The following is an 18,786-nucleotide window of genomic DNA, read 5'->3' on the forward strand; positions in this document are numbered from 1 at the left end:
GGGTGTGCAAAATCGAAAAATTTCGATTTAGGAATTTCGAAATGGAAATCGGAATATCTGATTTCAAATTGGTCGAATTCGGGTTGAATTCGATAATGAGATTTTCAAATCAAAAATTCCGATTTTAAATTCACAATTCGAAATTGAAATCGAAATCAGAATTCGGAATTCCTATTTCAATTTCAAATCTGTTTTTCATATATATATATATATAATATAACATTTATATTATAATAATAATTTTTATATTCTTGAATTTGGTGATTCGGAATTCCTATTTCGATTTCAATTTCGCTTTTCACATATATATATATAATATTATATATATATGTAATATAATAATATTGTTTCGTGTAATTGAACACGGAGCAATTGTTGAGGCCCCGGTCCAGGAAAGGGCGGGGTGTGACAGGAATTTTTAGCACCACGAATGCTGTGAGGTGCACCTTTATTCCTTTTAGCACTTCTTATTTAATAGGCCTCACTGTACAGAAATGTTCGCGTTCCTTGTGTGGATTTTATGTTTTCAATCTAAGTGCAGCAAGGTTTGCTTATTAAGTGTTTGATGTTTTTGTTTGCAGAATGGAGTTTCTACGATCTATTAAGTGTTTGTGTAGTTGAAAATTTGATGGATATGATTTTGGAAGATGGATTGTTGCATTTCTGTAATTCTTTGTGGGGACTGCATGCATAGTTTCCATTAATTTTTTTTATTGTCTTGTTAGTTCATTGAATCTTGATCCCACCTTAGGTGAAGATCTGCTATTTCCTATTGATGTTATGGATGTCAAATTAATTCATTTACAGAAAATTGGATTATCGTTTTAGTTTGTCATGTTTTGTGATCTTTATCCCTTAGCTGAGAACATTTTAAGGTATGATGTTTGTGTAGGGCAATTGTATAATAAAGAGCAGCTAATCTATTCTACATTACTCCATATAATAATTTAGGCATACTGGAAACCACAGTCTGGCATCATATGGAGTATGCTACTGTGTCAAATTTGTACAAAAGAATTGATTCAAAATGTCTTTATTTCAGTTCTAAATACTACTAACTTCTGTTATGGGGCTCCATATGGCAAACAATAGGCACTAGGGTGTGGGACTTCAGCTGGCCACAGGTACCGCTAGATTTCATATGGTTAACCAACGAAAATCAGTGGGAACAGGTGCCGCTATATTTCAAACTGACAACTTCACTCCATGATCAAGGTTACCAGCAAAGCTTCAACTTCGATTCATGTAGCATAGACTCTCAATGGCAGTCTTGAAAGCAAACCGAGGAGCATAATATACGGGCTCAAATCCTGTCTACAAAAGAAGTGTGTTGCCTTGTGTTCCATCACTGACAAACCAAAATAGAGGTTCAATGGTCATATTCCAAATGATAGTCATAGTAAAACAACATAAAAAGCATAATTCAGAGGAAGAATAGGTGGAGAGAAAAGTCCATTGTGTAGTTCAGGTGATGTCATGGTGGGAAAGTAGAATGGAGGCTGAGGTAGTTGTTAATGTAGATGGGATTCTATTTGGGATGCCCTTACCGACTATGAGCAGCTTGCTGATTTCATTCCCAATCTTGTGGGTATGTAAACTCATACACACTTTTTTTCCCCTTCCAATTGATGGCAAACTTTGAGTAATTTTAAGCTTTTGGTAATGCTGCTACTGGACTTGCATTTCTATGGTTCTTTTTTTATTTCTTGGTTAAGGATGCTACAATCTCTTCACTAGCATAATTTGCTATCCTTAGAGGAGAAGTGAAAAAGAATGTACTCTACAGCAGCAGTTCACAATTACAAAGAGCTCGGTTGGCTTGTAATTGAAGAATAACTGGAAATTAGGCTTGTTGCTAATGTTCCAGAAAAGGTGTGATTCATAAAAACTTAAATGCTTTAGAATGCAGAAATACACAATATAAAGTTGATGATAGTACTTCACTTTTTCGTCTCAGAATATTGGGATATGAGTGAGGGACTATTTGTATGCACAGCATTTCGTTTTCAAATCTTTTGCCTCTAGAGGATTAAGATGATTCTGACTTAGTAGTACAAGTCACCAGCAATGGACCATTTAATGTAGTAATGGAACGTCATGCTATATCAGGAAAAAAAATGGTAGACAGCTACCGTGTTCATTATATTCCATGAAAATCTTTCCAGAATTTATTTGGAATTTTGTGGAAGCATAAGTTTAAAGGGCCCCAATCAATCCTAGCATGTGTTTGTCTCATATGTCCGGATGATTTATGGCATTGCTCATATTACAAATGTCCTTTTAAGCTCTAATGGTTTCGTTGGACTGTGGTTGTTCAAGAGTCTATCAATGGAGATATAGTGTAATTAGAGTTTACTTCCTTCGACAATATTGCACTAAAAAACTTCACTGGATGAAATTGCTTTGCAGGAATTAGACATGCATTATGATAATGCTTTAGAATTGTCTCTTGTTGCCCTTAAATGTTCCATTGCCTTAAGCATTAGAAGCTTCCTCTGGTTCTTGTCATATAATCAAAAATTGCAATCCTTTGCTCTTTCAACCTCTGTTAATATGTACCTTTATACTCCATCAACATTTTCTATGGGTCATATTCAATTTGATTATTATTTTCTGTAATATCACTTTCAGCCTCTTGGGAAATGATGGATATTTTAATGTTCAATCACATTATGGTATTCTTCATGTGCTACTAGTTTCCTGTAAATGTGATTGTATTAATTAATTGATTCTTTTTATTCATAACCATTTGTCAGCAGGAGAATTCCTTGTCCACATCCTGGATGTATTTGGTTGGAGTAGAAAGGCTTGCAACGAGCTGTTTATTGGCACGTAGAAGCTTGGGTTGTGTTGGATCTCCAAGAGTTTTCAAAATTCAGTAAGCATGTTGAACTACACGATGGCATCCATTTTAGATGTCCAGTTAAAGATACCAAAATTTGTATTAAGCAACAGATGGGAACTAACTTTGAAAACCATCTCCAATCATAGATTTGCCTTATGTTACTCAATATGCCATAACTGCATTTTTTCAGTCTACTATATGAGCTGCAATTTGCTTTTGCATCTGTTACATTGAAACTTTCTCCAAGTGAAGAATGTTTAAGTATTGAACTTTGATAAAGATATGAGTAGGGTAAAGGTGACTATACAAGGTTTGAGCGTGGGACCCTGAGGGATCTTGAAAAATATTTTGACCATTCAAGGAGCTCCATGATATTAGTTATGATGCATAAGATTTTAGAGCTGTCCTATCCTTCTATATTCCATCATTTTATTACTGATATTATGCAGGAGAAATTCTAATAACAAAAGAGCTCCTATCATATCCATCTTCCTTTCCTATTATTTTCATTTCCTGACGAGCAATGCTTCTAAGAAACTCAATTCGTTTGCACCTTCCCTCAGTTGAGAAGTTAACAGGAAGGCAAGGCAGAACTGGTATTTCCGCTACTTTTAAGGACAAACAAGACTTTTCCAAGCATTTCTCTGCTTGTCCATTCTGGTAGAGTAGGTAACTGTAATTAGGCATACTTGTGTGATAACTTTATCTCAGTTTTTAACTATCTGCAACTGACTGTTATTTAGGCAAATGATTGTGAACTCCAGGTTTTCATGGTTGATGGTGATTTCAAGAAGTTCGAAGGAAAATGGTCTGTCAAATCTGGTAAAAGGTAAATTTTGTGGTAACATATTTTGCACCTCCTTCCTGGTGATTGTGTTTCTAAGGATGATTACAGATTCAAAGTATCATTTGGTTCTTAACATTTTTGGCAATCCATGCTGTATTTGCATCTAATTGGCAAACATGTACCTCAAACTGTGCTAAATAATTGATTAATGAGCCTTAGCTGAGGGACGCCAATGACTATTCTCATATTCACTCCAACAAAATGGTGCAAAAGATTGAAACTGAATGAAGGAGCATGAAGTCATACGAACTTCATGAAGGCAAGGATTATCTGCCCCCCCAACAACAAAAAAAAAAACTTTGTAATATATTTAACATCAAGGTGGTCATAGCAAAAATTATTAAAATAATATCATAATGATGAATGAATCCCATGGTACTCTTGCATAAAAGTGCAGCCTCTTCTTTTGGAGTCTTTATTCAATGAAAATGATATTGTTTACCTTTACATAGCATTGATAAGCATCTTTAAATGCCACCTTGACATGGACAAACATGCCCTGAAATTTTGGTCATCCTCTACATCTTGCTTGCGATGTAATCATAGTTACTTCCTTTCTTGCTTCCTTTTTACAGTTGCAAGATGATGGTGGCTTGATCCAGAATAAGTGTTCTTTGATGCAAATCTTCTACTTTTACCATGAATGTTGCATAACAAACCATTGACATCACATAATACTGTTTGCAGCATTAACAATTTGAACTTCATGACTGATCTGGATGATCACATCTAATAATTGTTTTAACTTTACGCACTTCTGCTGTTGTTATCATGTATCTTAAACTTGCATCTTAATCTTCTTATGCAGAGACAAATATATCATATTTACGAGTCATTTATTTTATTTTATCTTATTTTTTCATTACAACTCCATCTTTTACCATTATAAGAAACTGATAAATAAAATGATTACCACAAGGACTGGCCTTTATTTCAATATGAGAGATGATTCCTTTATCACAAGATATCCAGATTGTCTGCTAATCATAGAAAGAAGATCAAATTATCTGGATGGCCACCAAACTTTTAGAATCGTTGAGTTTTGACTATTGAACTATTAAAAGTCTGGTTTTGGCCATTGAACTATCTAAAGTTTAGATTGTGGGGCATTCCGTTAGATTTCATCGTTAAACATGACAGATCTGAGAGCTTGCATGATTCACAAGACAAGAAAAGGGCATAGTTAACGATTAAATCTAACGGAATGACCCGAAATCTAAACTTTAGATAGTTCAGTGGCCAAAACTCAACAATTCCAAAAGTTCAGTGGCCATCCGGATAATTTGCTCTAGAAAGAATGACAAAATTCTTTCTTTGCTCTTCAATTATGCTATAGTTGGGTCACACAGTTGTATGAGGTCCTGTTTTGGATGGCTTGGTTTATGTATGATACTGCAATGGTAAATCATCAAGGGCTTTTTCACTTAGTATAGGCAAAATGTAACTAATAAAATCACTTCGTCGCTAGTCAGAATAGGCAAACAACTGATACAATTACAACTAAATAGTTTATTTAGATAAGCTTTAAGCAAATGATGTCTAAAGGTGATCAGCTTCTCTTTCAGTCACACAAATGATGCAGACAATATTTTTTTTCCTTTGGTTTATAATATCCTCTTTGTGGACTTGGCAGGTCGTCAAAGACTACTTTGAGTTATGAGCTAAATGTCACACACCAACATTCAATTTTCCTGCAATTTTCTTGGAGGCAATCATCAGTTTAGATCTTCCAATGAATCTTCAAGCCTTGGGTAGCAAAGCTGAAAGTAGTTTCAAGAACAGCCAGAATTCATTGACCGATTAAGCTCCTCCAGTTACAACATTAGCAGACTCCCTTACTTCCACAAGTTCAGATGTCAGTGGTGTTACGCCTGACAAGAGTGTTTTTTCCACTGGAGAATTAAAAGAAATTAGTCAAGGCTACCTTGAGCCCCTTATCTCCAGCAACAAGTGAGTTAACAGTAACTGGGCAATATTTGGTAAAGTATGCAAGCTTTATAAGCCATGTATGGTAGATGAAGTTCATCTCCGTAGATTTGATGGACTTTTGGTAACTGATGACTCTTCAGGAAACCTTGCATTTACCTGTGAAAGCCATGTCTGAGAAAGTTGTCTAACCCATCATTTGGTCTTCTTGTGAAAGAAAATGGAGGTGTTCACCATTGTGTTATTGCTAGCATCACTGTAAAAGCTCCATGTGTGAAGTTTGGAATATTTTGAACGAGTATGGGAGATTCCCTGAGTAGGTAACAAAAGCTTTCAGTGGTGACCTCTGAATCCTGGAGAATAATAGGTAAACTAATATGTTTTGTGCATGTCCTTGTCAGTAACCTGAAATCATTGTCTATGTTTTAATTGATCTTGAACCATACAATAACTGGATCATCATGTGATAAGTGACATTTTCTCTGTAAATAGAGTGCTATTCATTCCTGGACAAATTGAATTTATTGGAAGCTTCAGTTTTGCAATAGAAAAAAGAATACTAAGCAACAAGAAGAAAATATGCTAAACCTCACAGGAGTAGAAATTTAGGCACTAGAAACTGCCATCTTGAAAGAAATTAAACTATCTTCATTGCACGGTCTCTAGATTCAAATTTTCCTCTCTTGGTCCTCTCTTTCCACCCCATATTAGAACAGAAGTCAACACAGGATCATTGTTGGGAAGAGTATGATAGTTTATAGTTTTAAGCACAGACTACAGAATTTGGCAACCTTGAGAAAATTGTTAGCTTAAAAAGTTCTAATTAGCAAGAGAAAACGAGATCTTCTGAATACTCTGCATGGTCTAGGTATTTTTAAATATATGAGTCTAGAAGGATATGGTTTCACTTGGTATGTTATTTAGCTTAATGACATCTGAAAGGGAGAATAAAACTGATTGCAGTATCCCTTTCTTTTTCTCATCCTTGATTTTGTTCTTTTGAGATTAAGGAATCATGAAAGCTTAGCTATCTATTATAATCACTAAAACGAACTGAAACAGTTCACATCTATAAGGAGTCTAAGGTTTTAGGCTTTCAAATAAAGAGGTTGGATCCATTGAGTATGATAAGGTCTGCAAAGAGGTTGGATCATTCTGAGTTAGAGCCCCAATGCTTTTTTAGCTGGAACCATGGTGCTTAGCCCATGCAAATGATTATTCTGTATTTAATTATAAAACAACGGCCCCTGTTGTTTTTGAATACTTACCTCATTTAACTATCAAACTAGAGTGGAAAAATGAGGAAATTCATGCAACTGTGCATGTGGGGAGAGAGAGAGACAGGGAGAGAGAGTGACAATAGTAGTAGTAATGGAATGAAGATTGGCATATTGCGGGATAATAAAAAGAGAGGAAATTTTTATATGTTTCCTCTGAAAGACATCTTCTATGTACACACTGTACATAAGAAAGGTTTTATATTTTGGATCCAACATCAACAAAACTCTCTCTTTATTTCCTTTTAACTGGTGTAGGATGGTTCCGAACTTAGCTATCAGCAATATTCTGTCACGCGAGAACAATAAAATTCGCAATCTTCAGGTACAAACTTCTGTTTTCGCACTAACAATTAATGGTGAGATATCAAAAAGTAAAGTAATTGTGTCCATGTTTGTCTCATATGTACAAATCTTATTGCTGGATGCAAGGGTTTACTATATATGGTACTTCATGCGCGTGTTGTACTTTACTCGTGTGAAATACTTGAACAAGATAGTAGCTTTGATCAGGTTGAAGGCGATTTTGATTCATTCAGAGGGAAATACAATTTAGTGTGTAAGGATTACAGAATCGAAATTAAAGGGTTAGAATTCTAGACCTTAACATACTTGCAACAGTGTGCTTGACTTCTCTATTGGAACCTGTGTGCTGGATTAATGTCTAATTCTACAGATAAGTTGATTGCAAAAGAGTTGGGGAATGGACCCTTCATTCGTGCCCAGCAGAAAAGCTTTTGAGCAAGCAGGGGGAAAAATTACATTTCATCTAGATTTCTTGTCATTTCAGTGATAAAATTTTATGCTTTACTTATAACCAGGAAAAGACTCAACTTTTGCACTAGCTGGTCTAGCTTGTTCTTATGCATAAAAAAGTTTGACAAACTCTTATTTGTAATCCTTTTATACACACGAAACGAAGTGTAGATATGCTAGAGTGATCCTGATGTGGAACACCATCAGAGCATGTAAATGTCTAAATAGTTCTTCATGAAGTTTCACGTCTTCTTTCACTTAAGGTAAGGCATCCTAGCAGACAGGCAAGCTTAGCAAGCTTAGCCTTATATTTCGCAAAACACTCAGAAGCGGCTGACAAAAGTGAAGGAATTTGACATAAATTGGGTGGAATGATGTCTGTATCTGTTGTTCTTGATAAATATTTATTCGCTATAAATTAATCTAAAATTTCAGTGGTAAGGAAGAGTAAGATTAGTTACAGACCATGTTTCAATATAATCAGAACATTGTTTTGCATTTTGTGGCCATTAAAAAGAAGTATTTGATTTTTTTTTTTAAATTCTCAACGATCATAAGGCCGCAAGGCCATTCATTAGAAACCTGTCCAATGCTTTCAACCAAATCTTCTATGCCAACTGGTGTTCCAAGTGATGGTGTTTTCAAGAAATCAATTTCCGTCATCTATAATGAATAATGGTGTCTGAGAATTCATTATGGATAAAAAATAAATGATACAAAATTTTTGGTGTCTACACAACCTATGTAACATTAAACAAAACTAATTTACTATCAATGCATCTATCATTCATTTCTCATATAATCCTTGATTCAATCATAGTAGATCTTCCATAATGAGAAATAAGCATATGGTTATCATTCAACAACAATACAAAATCCTTGACCGACTATTAACCGAGCAAGTCTCCCAACCCAAACGCTTGAGACCTATCAACGGTCTAGGAAAAAGACTATCCTAAGAGATATGTTGCTTTTTTCTTTTTAATCCACTGGATGGTATAAATCTTAAAAAAAAAAAGAGATCAAGTTGTTTAAGTAAACGGTAACAATGCAAAAGGAATTATGTTTCCATTATGGTATTTTAGTAGTTACATATATATATATAAATGAATGACGGAACTACGGCCCAACACGGCGGCGTGCCCAATTATGGAGCGGGCCTTTTACATGAAATGAATTTAATGTGAGTAAACGGAAAAAAATAAAAATGTTACCTTGACCACTACTCTCCCACAATGATTTCTTATGTAGTAACTCTAACTTCCCACTTTCTTTCTCGATTAAACAACTCAGTAGAAAGTGATAACCATTTGGACCAACATATGCTGTCACGCCACTATTACGAGTTGTTAGCAAAATTTCAGTGCCATGCTCCGAGACTGGGATTGCATCTTTTAGGCTATCCCAAGCATCTATTAACCAAATGTCGTCGAGGACTATCAAACATCTCCTAGCTTGCGAGTGCAGTTGAAGAAGCCTTTCTAGCCCATCTTTTTCGCTCATCATAATCTCATTGCTCTGTTCAGGTATAAGCTTGAGTAGAATGCCTTGCAAGAGATTGTTTGGTTGCCATTGTTGTGACACACAAACCCAAGTTAAACCTTCAAAATAATGCTTCTTTCTTTATTTAATATGGCTTCCCTTTTGTTTAAAGTCATTAGACGTTGTTTGGAATGTAATTTTCTAACGAAAAATTTTTATGTGTTTATTGAACACATTTTTAAATCACTTTTTTACGTTATATATATCAAATCGGTATAGTATATTTTTTTATAAAAACTCTTAAAAATAATAATCCAAATGGAGCAACTTTTGATTGGTTGGGGATCAAACTATGCACTTTTGAGGTCCTTAAACCCAAAAGCGCACATGATTTAATGGATGTTCATGATATAACATGGCTCTAACACACCATACTATATAAGAGTTGATCTTTCAAGGCCTTTAAGCCCAAACGCTTCATATGATTTGTATAGTCCTTGTCTATTAATCTAATATTTTTCCGCAACATAAATGTAAGGTTAAATCACATTTTACCCTACCGTGGTCTAATGCTTTTTGACAAAACTCTCCTATGATTTTAAAAGTTACGTATAACTCTCTCATAGTTTAAACTAAATTGTCAAAATAACGGAATTTGCAATCCATAACGAAGTTAACTAAAATATAAAAAGTACCCTACATAAAGCTGAAAATGACTAACAATAGGGGGATTATATATATATTTTTTGAAAACTATAGTTGAGTTATGTGAAAAAGTATTAAATTACAGGGGGGTAAAGTCTATTTTATCCTAAATGTTACTGGAGCTGTAGGCCATAGTAAAACCTGGTTCATGTGTTGAATAATGCGTTTTTAAGTACAAAATTAGGGCATTCCTATTAAAGAAATTATTATATTAAACAGGGCTGGAAATTTTGTTTTATACAATCCAGTTATGTTTCTCTTTCTTTTTATTTCCATCATCCTTGATGCCCCAGGTATTCGGCCAAGAAATTCAGCAGAATATTTGTCTTGGCCAGTCATTTGATGAATGGGAAGGGGAAGAAAAGCACAATATGGCAATCTATTATGCCACCACAACAATTGCAGCAACTACAGCAAAATGACACAAATTTTGTTAAAAATCAAACCACACAAGATGTAGCAAAAGGAATTCCATTGTCAGTGTGACCTTAGTTTAGTGATTAAAGTTGAGATTCCAGGAATTAAATATTCTAAATTCAAATCTTCTGCCCTTGCCCCTCTAACCTCCCGTTTCTTAAGTTCCATCTCTCCCTTATTGCAAAAAAATTTGCATTGAAACCTAACAATCCTACAAATTACAATAATCATTATAACATTAGCTTTAATTAAGTAACAGGAGGGTGGATTGTCCTGAATGTGAGAGTTAATCAACTACTTCAGGATCCCAATCCATCACAATATCTCTCTATATTGCTGGTGGGTCCTCTTTCAATAGCTTTCTATTTGTGCAAAACAAGTATGAACATAATACGCATACAAATATGTTTCTTTTGCCCAAATTAGGCAGTCTCACAAAATTCATGTGCTCTGAGTGTTGGCTTTACTATGAGTGAGTCCTAAAGGCAACATGATTCTTCCTTATCACATAATTTTCCTAAATATTGGAGCTTAGACCAACATATTGGCATCAATTCCTCGATTCATAGGAATGGTAATGTAAAATAATTATACTTACATGGGAAACACTTGTTCATTGGTACAATCAATTGATATGTATTGTTTACTCCCAATAACGTTGTTCATTAGTACAATCAACGTTAACACATATAAAGCCATTGAATTGTTGTATTTAAGAAGGATCATGTGTAGCCATGCCCGAAAATGGAAAAACAAGCAGAATCTTTGATTTTATGCCAGAAGATGGAAGCTACTCAAAAGTAATGAACTTGCTATTCTCCACCAAATTCCTTAATTAGTCATGAAACAAGAATTGCGTTCAAAGATGTCTAAGGAAGAATGAATAAATAAATAAATAAACAATCCGACGCTAAAACTAAAGTAGACTCCACAAAGCAATATGTATAATTTTGTTGCATTCAGAAAGGAAAAAATAGAAATTAAAAATCACAATACCCAAAGAGAAAAAGAGAGAGAGAGAGAGAGAGAGAGAGAGAGAGAGAGAGAGAGAGAGAGAGAGAAAGAATTTAATCTTGTTGGTGAAGTATTAATGTATTATTGAACTTGAGATTGGAAGCTGGAAAAAAGGGAATTGCAAGAACGGTAAACAAAAAGTTTAAGTAGGGAAAATTAAAAGTAGAAGTAGAGTACCTGCTGATTTCGAGTGAAGGTACGTGACTAATTTTATCATAACTTGGATACTGTTCATCATTCGTTTGTTAATCTTAAACAAATGAAATGCAAAATCATAACTAGGATGTAAGAATGAAATGCAAATACAAATGAAATGCAAGAATGACTGTCTCTATAAATAGATTCAAAATCAGAAGACCAAGCATCGGTGAAACCTTGCAGTACAGAGTCTTAAGCAAATCCTTCTTTCTTTCAACCACTCTTTGTATTCAACTACTTTTGTATCATTCTCCAATATTTTAATAAGAAGATCAAAGTTTACGAGGATTCAACAATCAACAGCTTCCGTTATCAAAAGCAACTCTAAATTTTATAAGTTCGATTTTAATACAAATATTTCATGTTCATTTCAAGTTTTAGGTTAATTTTAGTATGAAGGAAGAAAAGAAAAGGAAAAGGAAGAAAAATGCAAAAAAAAAAAGGCCTGGTATAAATAATTGATGGTTGAACCTAGAGATGATGACAATAGAAAAGACATCTGTGTTCGCAGCGTGAAGGTAGGCAGGTTGGAGAAGACAATTGTTTGGAAAAGATGAAATCTTTTTAAAATTTCAATTTAGCCCCTTAATTTACTTTTTGTTCTCAAACGAATTAAGAAATTTAGTAAAATAATAGCTAATCCTGAATTAACTATTGGTACATTTTGAAAATGGGGTTAGCACTGGAATTTTACATCTTTCCGTCAATTTGGATGATTTCCATCCATTTTCCAAAGAAGTCCAAAGCACAAGGAGTTTATATGGGGGTTTTTAAATAATGAGAAGGTTTTATGACAATGACCCAAACCACAAGGGGGTTTAATGTATTTCACCCTTAAATTAATTAGTAGGGGCAAATTAGTCCATTCATATTATATCATCATGTGAGGATAAGGTTATACAATTATAAAAGTATAAATTTATATTATTTGTAAGAATAATTTAGTCTAAAATTTCATTATCCTATATTTTAATCATCCCATAATAACTAATACCACCTCCCCATAGGACTATTTTATTCCATGAATTGAGAATTAATTCGATTAGTTGGAATGTGTGGTCCTATGAATCAAATGCAACTAACTAAACATTAAATAACATAAGATGATTAATCTAATCTTATATTATTCCATGAACCATACGGACCTAAAGAAGTTTAATGCATACTAGAGATGTAAATTAACTAAGTTACTTAAATCGGATTTGCGACTAGCTTGGTCAAAGGTTCGATTCGAATTCGGTCATAAATTTGATGTACACTAAAGGTGTAAATTAATCAAACTACTTGATTCGAGTTTGCTACTAGTTCGGTTAAAAGGTCGATTCCAACTCGGTCATACCGAATTCAAATTGAGTTCAAATTACTTAATAGAATAATTAGATTAAACTGAAACTTTGAGTACCCATCGAACCGTATTAAGTAATGTATTTATAATATAATTTTTAATTATTTATTAAAAAATTATGAAATTTACTAAAAAACTAAAGTTGCAAAAAAAATGTTGTGGGAAAGGAAAATTATTCGTGGTGGGGATCATTTTTTAAGTTAATTATTTTAGCTTACAAATATGAAAATTTTATTTTGCTGAAAAATAAGCCTTAATTAGATAATTAATTTAATGATGTTACTAAACTATTAAGGTAAAAGTAACTAAACTTTTTTTAAACATGAGACCATCGATTGACAAAACCATTTACGAATGGATTAAATTAGATGGAATGGGTGGGATGTTACGGTAGTCTGATTACCAATTTGAAATTAAAAAAAAAAAATCAATGACCAAAGTATAATGGCGAGTATATGAATGTCAAGCAACCTTAATTCACGTTGGCAAAAAGAGAACTCATTGGACATTCATGATTAAACAATGAATAATAACAAAAAAAAAAAATTGCTCAAGGTTCGAATTAGTTTCATGAGTGGCCCCAGAATCCAGACAGAAATTAACTTTGACAGCTATAGAGTCATTGCCCGAGTGTCTTTCAGGCAAATAAACTTTTTCTTGAAGTGATTGACGAAGTGGAAGGATAATCAAACTTTATACATTTTTTATAAACATATTTTTTAATCACTTTTTTACCTCATATACATTAAATTGCTATAATATATTTTTCTTAAAAAACTCCAGAAAAATAGTAATTCTAACAAATATTGGTATTGAACTCCCAATTGAACTTTAATTTTACTTGGACTCGAAGTATCCTTTCTAGAAAACTTGGACTTGGCAAGGACTCTTCGAGCTAGGGAATATGCATCTAACAACAGCAGGCTTGGGGATCAAATGATGGAGTAAAATCCCAGCCATGATTAGGTAGACTATTTGGGAAAACAATTAGGTGTTCTTTGTATTTTTGTTTCTTTAGTTAGTGGTTCGGCTCCTATAGCTCTCCCAATGATTTGGTCGTGTGTTTTGAAAAATTCAAAAAATACGGTGATGGCTGAGGATGAGTGTGCATATTTTTGTGGCAGGCAAAGAAAGTGAAGGTCCAATTTATTATTTGTTATTTGTTTCTCTACATTAGTTTATATATTAATCATATAAATATGGTCCGAGACAATTCTGTATTAATATAAAACAAATTATATGTCTCTTACTTACATTTTCAAGTATAATATAATCTAGCATTCAATAATTTAAATACATAAAATATTACAATTTACAATAAAGAAGATATAAATAGTAAATGTATTAATTAGTTGTGACAAAAATAAGTGTCAATCAATTAGTAGTATTAAAAAGTATAGAGTAAACAATTTTTTTAGCTAATGTATTTAAATGTACAATTTATTAACTAAAATTCACAATACAAGCAATATAAAATATTTTCTATTTATGATTTGTTTTCAAGTAACTTAAGAAGTGAGTGTGTGTCTGTGTGCATGAAAATACATTTATGTATGTGAAAATGTGTTTATATGTGTGAAAAAAATCTTTTTGGTGTGTTAAAATGTATGTGAAAAAGTTTATGTATTAAAATGTATTAATTAATATATTGGGTCATATTTGAGTCATGGGTTTGAGATAACCTAACATGACCCAACCCAAAATCAACCCAATCTAAAGTTGGGTGGGTTGGGTATAACCCATTTAAGTGAAAATCCAATATTAACCCGCCCAACCCGCCCAATTGCCAGGTACCAATTAAAAGATGTTATTTACTGATTTTGCAGGAATATGGATTCAAAAGCAGGAAGCTCTAGACCTAAGACTCCTCAAGATTATGAGATGAGTCTTACTCCTGTAACTCAAAATAGATTTCAAATACTACAAGATTTTCCAGCTTTGACTTACAGTCAAGCTACTCGCACACCAATTTCCTCTCAAATAAGATCAATTCAACAAATTCCAAAAACCCCAGAAAAATCCCATGAAAATACCTATTTTACTAAACCATTCCATCAGCATATTACAATAACCAGATTCCAAGAAATACTCTTGTATTCTACACTCAATCAGCTTACTCAAAGAATCTTTCCTCAAAAATGTTTTTGGCAGCCTGATGATCCTTCAAAAAATTTGGATTATTATGAATTAATTCTTACAGATACTCAATCTGTAGAAATATTCCCCATTCCAGATAAAAAGAATCCCAATATTATTAGTCATTCAAAGTGTATAATAAAGAAAGTTTGTTCACCTAACGAATGGACTTCTCTTTATTCCAAAAAATCATTCTCAGTTAGATTCATTCCAGATGGATTTACATATCAAGATTACAAGATGGCATGGTATCGGGCGTTTTTATACAGACCATTCAACCATTCATGGTTCTTCACATTCAAAGAGAATTGTAACAGAGAATTTCCAATTTGGTTTAATCATTGGTGGCAATGGTTTGGACCTCAAAAGGAAATACTACCTCCAAATATATTAATGGGATTCCAGACATATCTCAAAAAAGCAAAGGGGGAAGAGTATATAAGGCCAATATTATTTCATGTGGAATTCAAAGTACCATGGATTTTTTGTTGGAGTTTCAAGATTCATCAAGAATTAGAAAAACCACTTCCAATGTCACTCGTCAGAGAATTCAAAATTAAATGGTGGACAGGATTCAATCAAGAATTTGGAGACCAAGCAAACGTGATAAGATTTCTAACAACCGGAGACAAACTCAAGTGGACAAGTCAGACAACTACTCCAACCACTCCAACAACTCCACAAATGCCAACTACTCCAACAACTACAAAGAAAGACAAAGAAAAGGTTACCAATATGGCATCCGAGGCAATTGCAAATGACTTTTTGATCAAAAAGATGATGCATGATCCCGAGATGCTCAAAGAATATCTGAATTATTTGCAAAAGCAGGATAAAAGTGAAGAAGATGACAAAATTGAAGAGACAGCTGGATCATCTGAATCTACTTTTGATCCTTTCGGTGATCCCTGCGGACAAGACCCAAATGACTTTTGAGAAAGATGTCGGCCACATTTCAAATGAAAGCAAGATGAAATGCAAATACAAATGAAATGCAAGAATGACTGTCTCTATAAATAGATTCAAAATCAGAAGACCAAGCATCGGTGAAACCTTGCAGTACAAAGTCTTAAGCAAATCCTTCTTTCAACCACTCTTTGTATTCAACTACTTTTGTATCATTCTCCAAATATTGTATCCAAATATTTTAATAAGAAGATCAAAGTTTACGAGGATTCAACAATCAACAGCTTCCGTTATCAAAAGCAACTCTAAATTTTGTAAGTTCGATTTTAATACAAATATTTCATGTTCATTTCAAGTTTTAGTAACCTGGGTAGAATTCATCTGAAGAATCTGAAGAATCAATAAATTCAGAAAATGAAGAAGATATGATATTACCAATAGAAGAACAATTTGTAGAAAAAGAGGACAATAAAATAAATAAAATAAGAAGAAGAAAACCTTTTAGGAGTAATAAAAAAGATTGGCAAATGGTAAGTACTAGAAATTACTATCCAAGACCAAGTCCCCCAGATATTCAATATGAAGAAAGATCAAAATTTCATACTACTAAATACGATGGAGATTCAATTTATGAATGGAATATAGACGGAAAAGTAGAATATGAAGTATTAAATAATCTACAAGAAATGGGAATGGCTAGATTAGCTTATAAAATTAAAAATATTCAAGAAAGAAATATTGCAACATTATTAGTTTTAGGATTTACTGGACAATTAAAAAATTGGTGGGATAATGCTTTAACACTTCAAGATAAATTATCAATATTAGACCATACTCAAGAAATTGAAGATGATCAAGGTAACATTCAAGTTCAATCAGATGCTGCAGAATTTTTAATTGTAACAATTGTAGACACCAAATTTTGAATAATTTTATGTGGCATCTATTTCATGATTTTAGATTGTTTGCATTCGTTGTTTATTTTTAATTTTTAGTTTTGGCTTTTAAGTTAAAAATTAGCGTAGAGTTTTTAGAAAAAAAAGAAAAGGAAAACATCAAAAATATGTTGTAGTCATTTTGTTTTTATTCAATTCTTTCTTGAAAAGAAAAATTCAAAAAATAGGCTTTAGTTGGATTGGAAAAATGAAAAAATTGAAAAATTAAAAATGGCCATTTTTGTTTAGTTTTTGTTTAAAATTATTTTTGTTTGTTATTCTTATTATTATTACCTGGTTTTTGTCAATTTTGTTATTAGTATTATTTATATTTATATTTTATCAATATTGTTTTAATTACTTCAAAAAAAAAAAAAAATTTTAATGAGGAACACGCGACTTGCAAGCTGCGTTTTTGCAGCTTGCAAGGAGGGGCTCTTAGCAGCCCCTTAGCTGCAAATGTGGGAGAGTATAGCTGAGTGTTTAGGGTTGTGAGGTTCCCATATAAAAAGAAAAGCTGAAAGGTAGCCGCAAGGGGGAACCAACGGGGAGATTCTGGAAAACAAAAGCAAGAAGAAAAGAAACGGGAAGGAATTGACGGGCAAGGAGAGAAACTGAGAGGAGGGTTTGAAAAAAAGAAAAACTACCGAGAGCAAGGGAAGAAATCTGGGCTGAGGTCAAGGAGAAAAACGAGAGAGTTGGGGGCCGTGAGGTTAGAGAGCCGAAGGTATGGGATAGAAAGGGAGAGTTTTTGCAGAAAATAGAAGAAAAGCCTCAGCAAGGAAACAAAGAAAGATCTGGACAAGGCTAAATGAGAGAAACGAGATCGCCGCAAATGATGTTGCACGAAGGGGGACTGGATCATCATCACCGCCCTTCACTGACGCACCTTCAAAGAGCCAGCAGAAACCACCTGTGCCTTCTCTTTAAATCACCATCCCACGCCTTACTACGTGTCTAAGGTAAAACCCTCATCCTTTATAGTAGAAAGCAGCTTTCTTTAGTTATTATTTGTTTTCTTTTGCCGTTCGATGGTTCTGTGTCTGCCTCCATGTTGGCCGATTCTCTTCCCCTTGTTGTTTGTATGTTCGGATGTGGAACTGTGTCCTTTTTTGCTTAAGATTACGGTGTGATGTTTGAGTGGGGAGGTTGACTGTGCTTGGATGAAAGACCCATTCGATGAAAATATGCTTAATATGCTTAATATGAAAGAGCCGTAACTGGAAAATTGCAGACCTGTGTCTTTCTCTGTTGTCCGAATTTCTGGTGCTTAAAATTGCAGAAACTGGAAAACTTTTCTGGAATCTTTGATATTCTTGTTGCCTGTTTTCATGTTTACATTGCGCTTGGGTTTGCATACTTTGGATGAATGGAATTTATGTGAATCCTTTGTTTAAGTTCAAAGTTTGATGTCTGGATCAGTTTTTTAGTTACGTTTAGTGAAGAGGAACTTGCATACTTGTATTAAAGAACAAAACAGAAAAATCAGAAAAGCTGCAGGCAAAACCAATGAGAAAAATGGCATGTTCCGTTCCTGCTTTGAGATGTTTGTTTGTTCGGAAATCAAAAAGATTTTCTGGTGTTGTTGCTGAAGCTTCTAGTTTGTTTAAAGCCTGTGATTTGTGATTCAATTATGCATTTCTATCCTAATCTTTTTGTTTTCATCCCTGCTGCATTTTTTTCATTCAATTGCATCGTGCGACTGCTGATGGTTGTAATGTTTCCTGATGCATATAAGGGCCTGTGTCCTTTGCTGCATTGTTGTTTCATTTCTTTTGCTGTTGAGCAACTCAGATTTTCAGCTTTGATTGATAGCTTTTGCTCGGTTGGAATGGTTTTTTTTTCTTGTGGTTTCTGGAAGAGAAACCCAAGTTGCCGAGTATGTTTCTGGAAGCAAAACCCAGAGTATGGTTTTAAGGTTCAAGCTGGGAAAAACATTTGATGAGCTTGCTTCTTTGATCTAAGTTTTGGTTGGTTAAGCCATTAGTTGAGTTGGT

General features: G+C 33.7%; 1 protein-coding gene across 16 annotated transcripts; it reads left to right on the plus strand.

The window, feature by feature from the left end:
• The first annotated feature begins 341 nt into the window (after positions 1 to 341).
• LOC113713686 (uncharacterized) lies at positions 342 to 7,918 on the plus strand. Of its 16 annotated transcripts, none has more exons than XR_011823301.1 (6): positions 342 to 440; positions 1,093 to 1,588; positions 2,757 to 2,878; positions 3,409 to 3,514; positions 3,589 to 3,674; positions 5,326 to 7,918. XR_011823301.1 is itself a non-coding variant. In XM_072071358.1 (5 exons), the coding sequence occupies exons 2-5, from the start codon at positions 1,472 to 1,474 to the stop codon at positions 5,343 to 5,345; spliced, it is 345 nt and encodes a 114-aa protein (XP_071927459.1). In that variant the 5' UTR covers positions 342 to 440; positions 1,093 to 1,471; the 3' UTR covers positions 5,346 to 7,918. The 16 variants fall into 16 exon arrangements, 2 of the variants coding, with proteins under 2 accessions (XP_071927459.1, XP_071927460.1); XR_011823303.1 differs by having other exon boundaries at positions 3,409 to 3,510; positions 3,610 to 3,674; XR_011823291.1 differs by having other exon boundaries at positions 2,757 to 3,674; positions 5,326 to 5,985; positions 7,154 to 7,918.
• The last annotated feature ends 10,868 nt before the right edge of the window (positions 7,919 to 18,786 follow it).

This window comes from Coffea arabica, chromosome 11c (assembly GCF_036785885.1).
Source record: "Coffea arabica cultivar ET-39 chromosome 11c, Coffea Arabica ET-39 HiFi, whole genome shotgun sequence".
NCBI classification, from domain to species: Eukaryota; Viridiplantae; Streptophyta; class Magnoliopsida; order Gentianales; family Rubiaceae; genus Coffea; species Coffea arabica.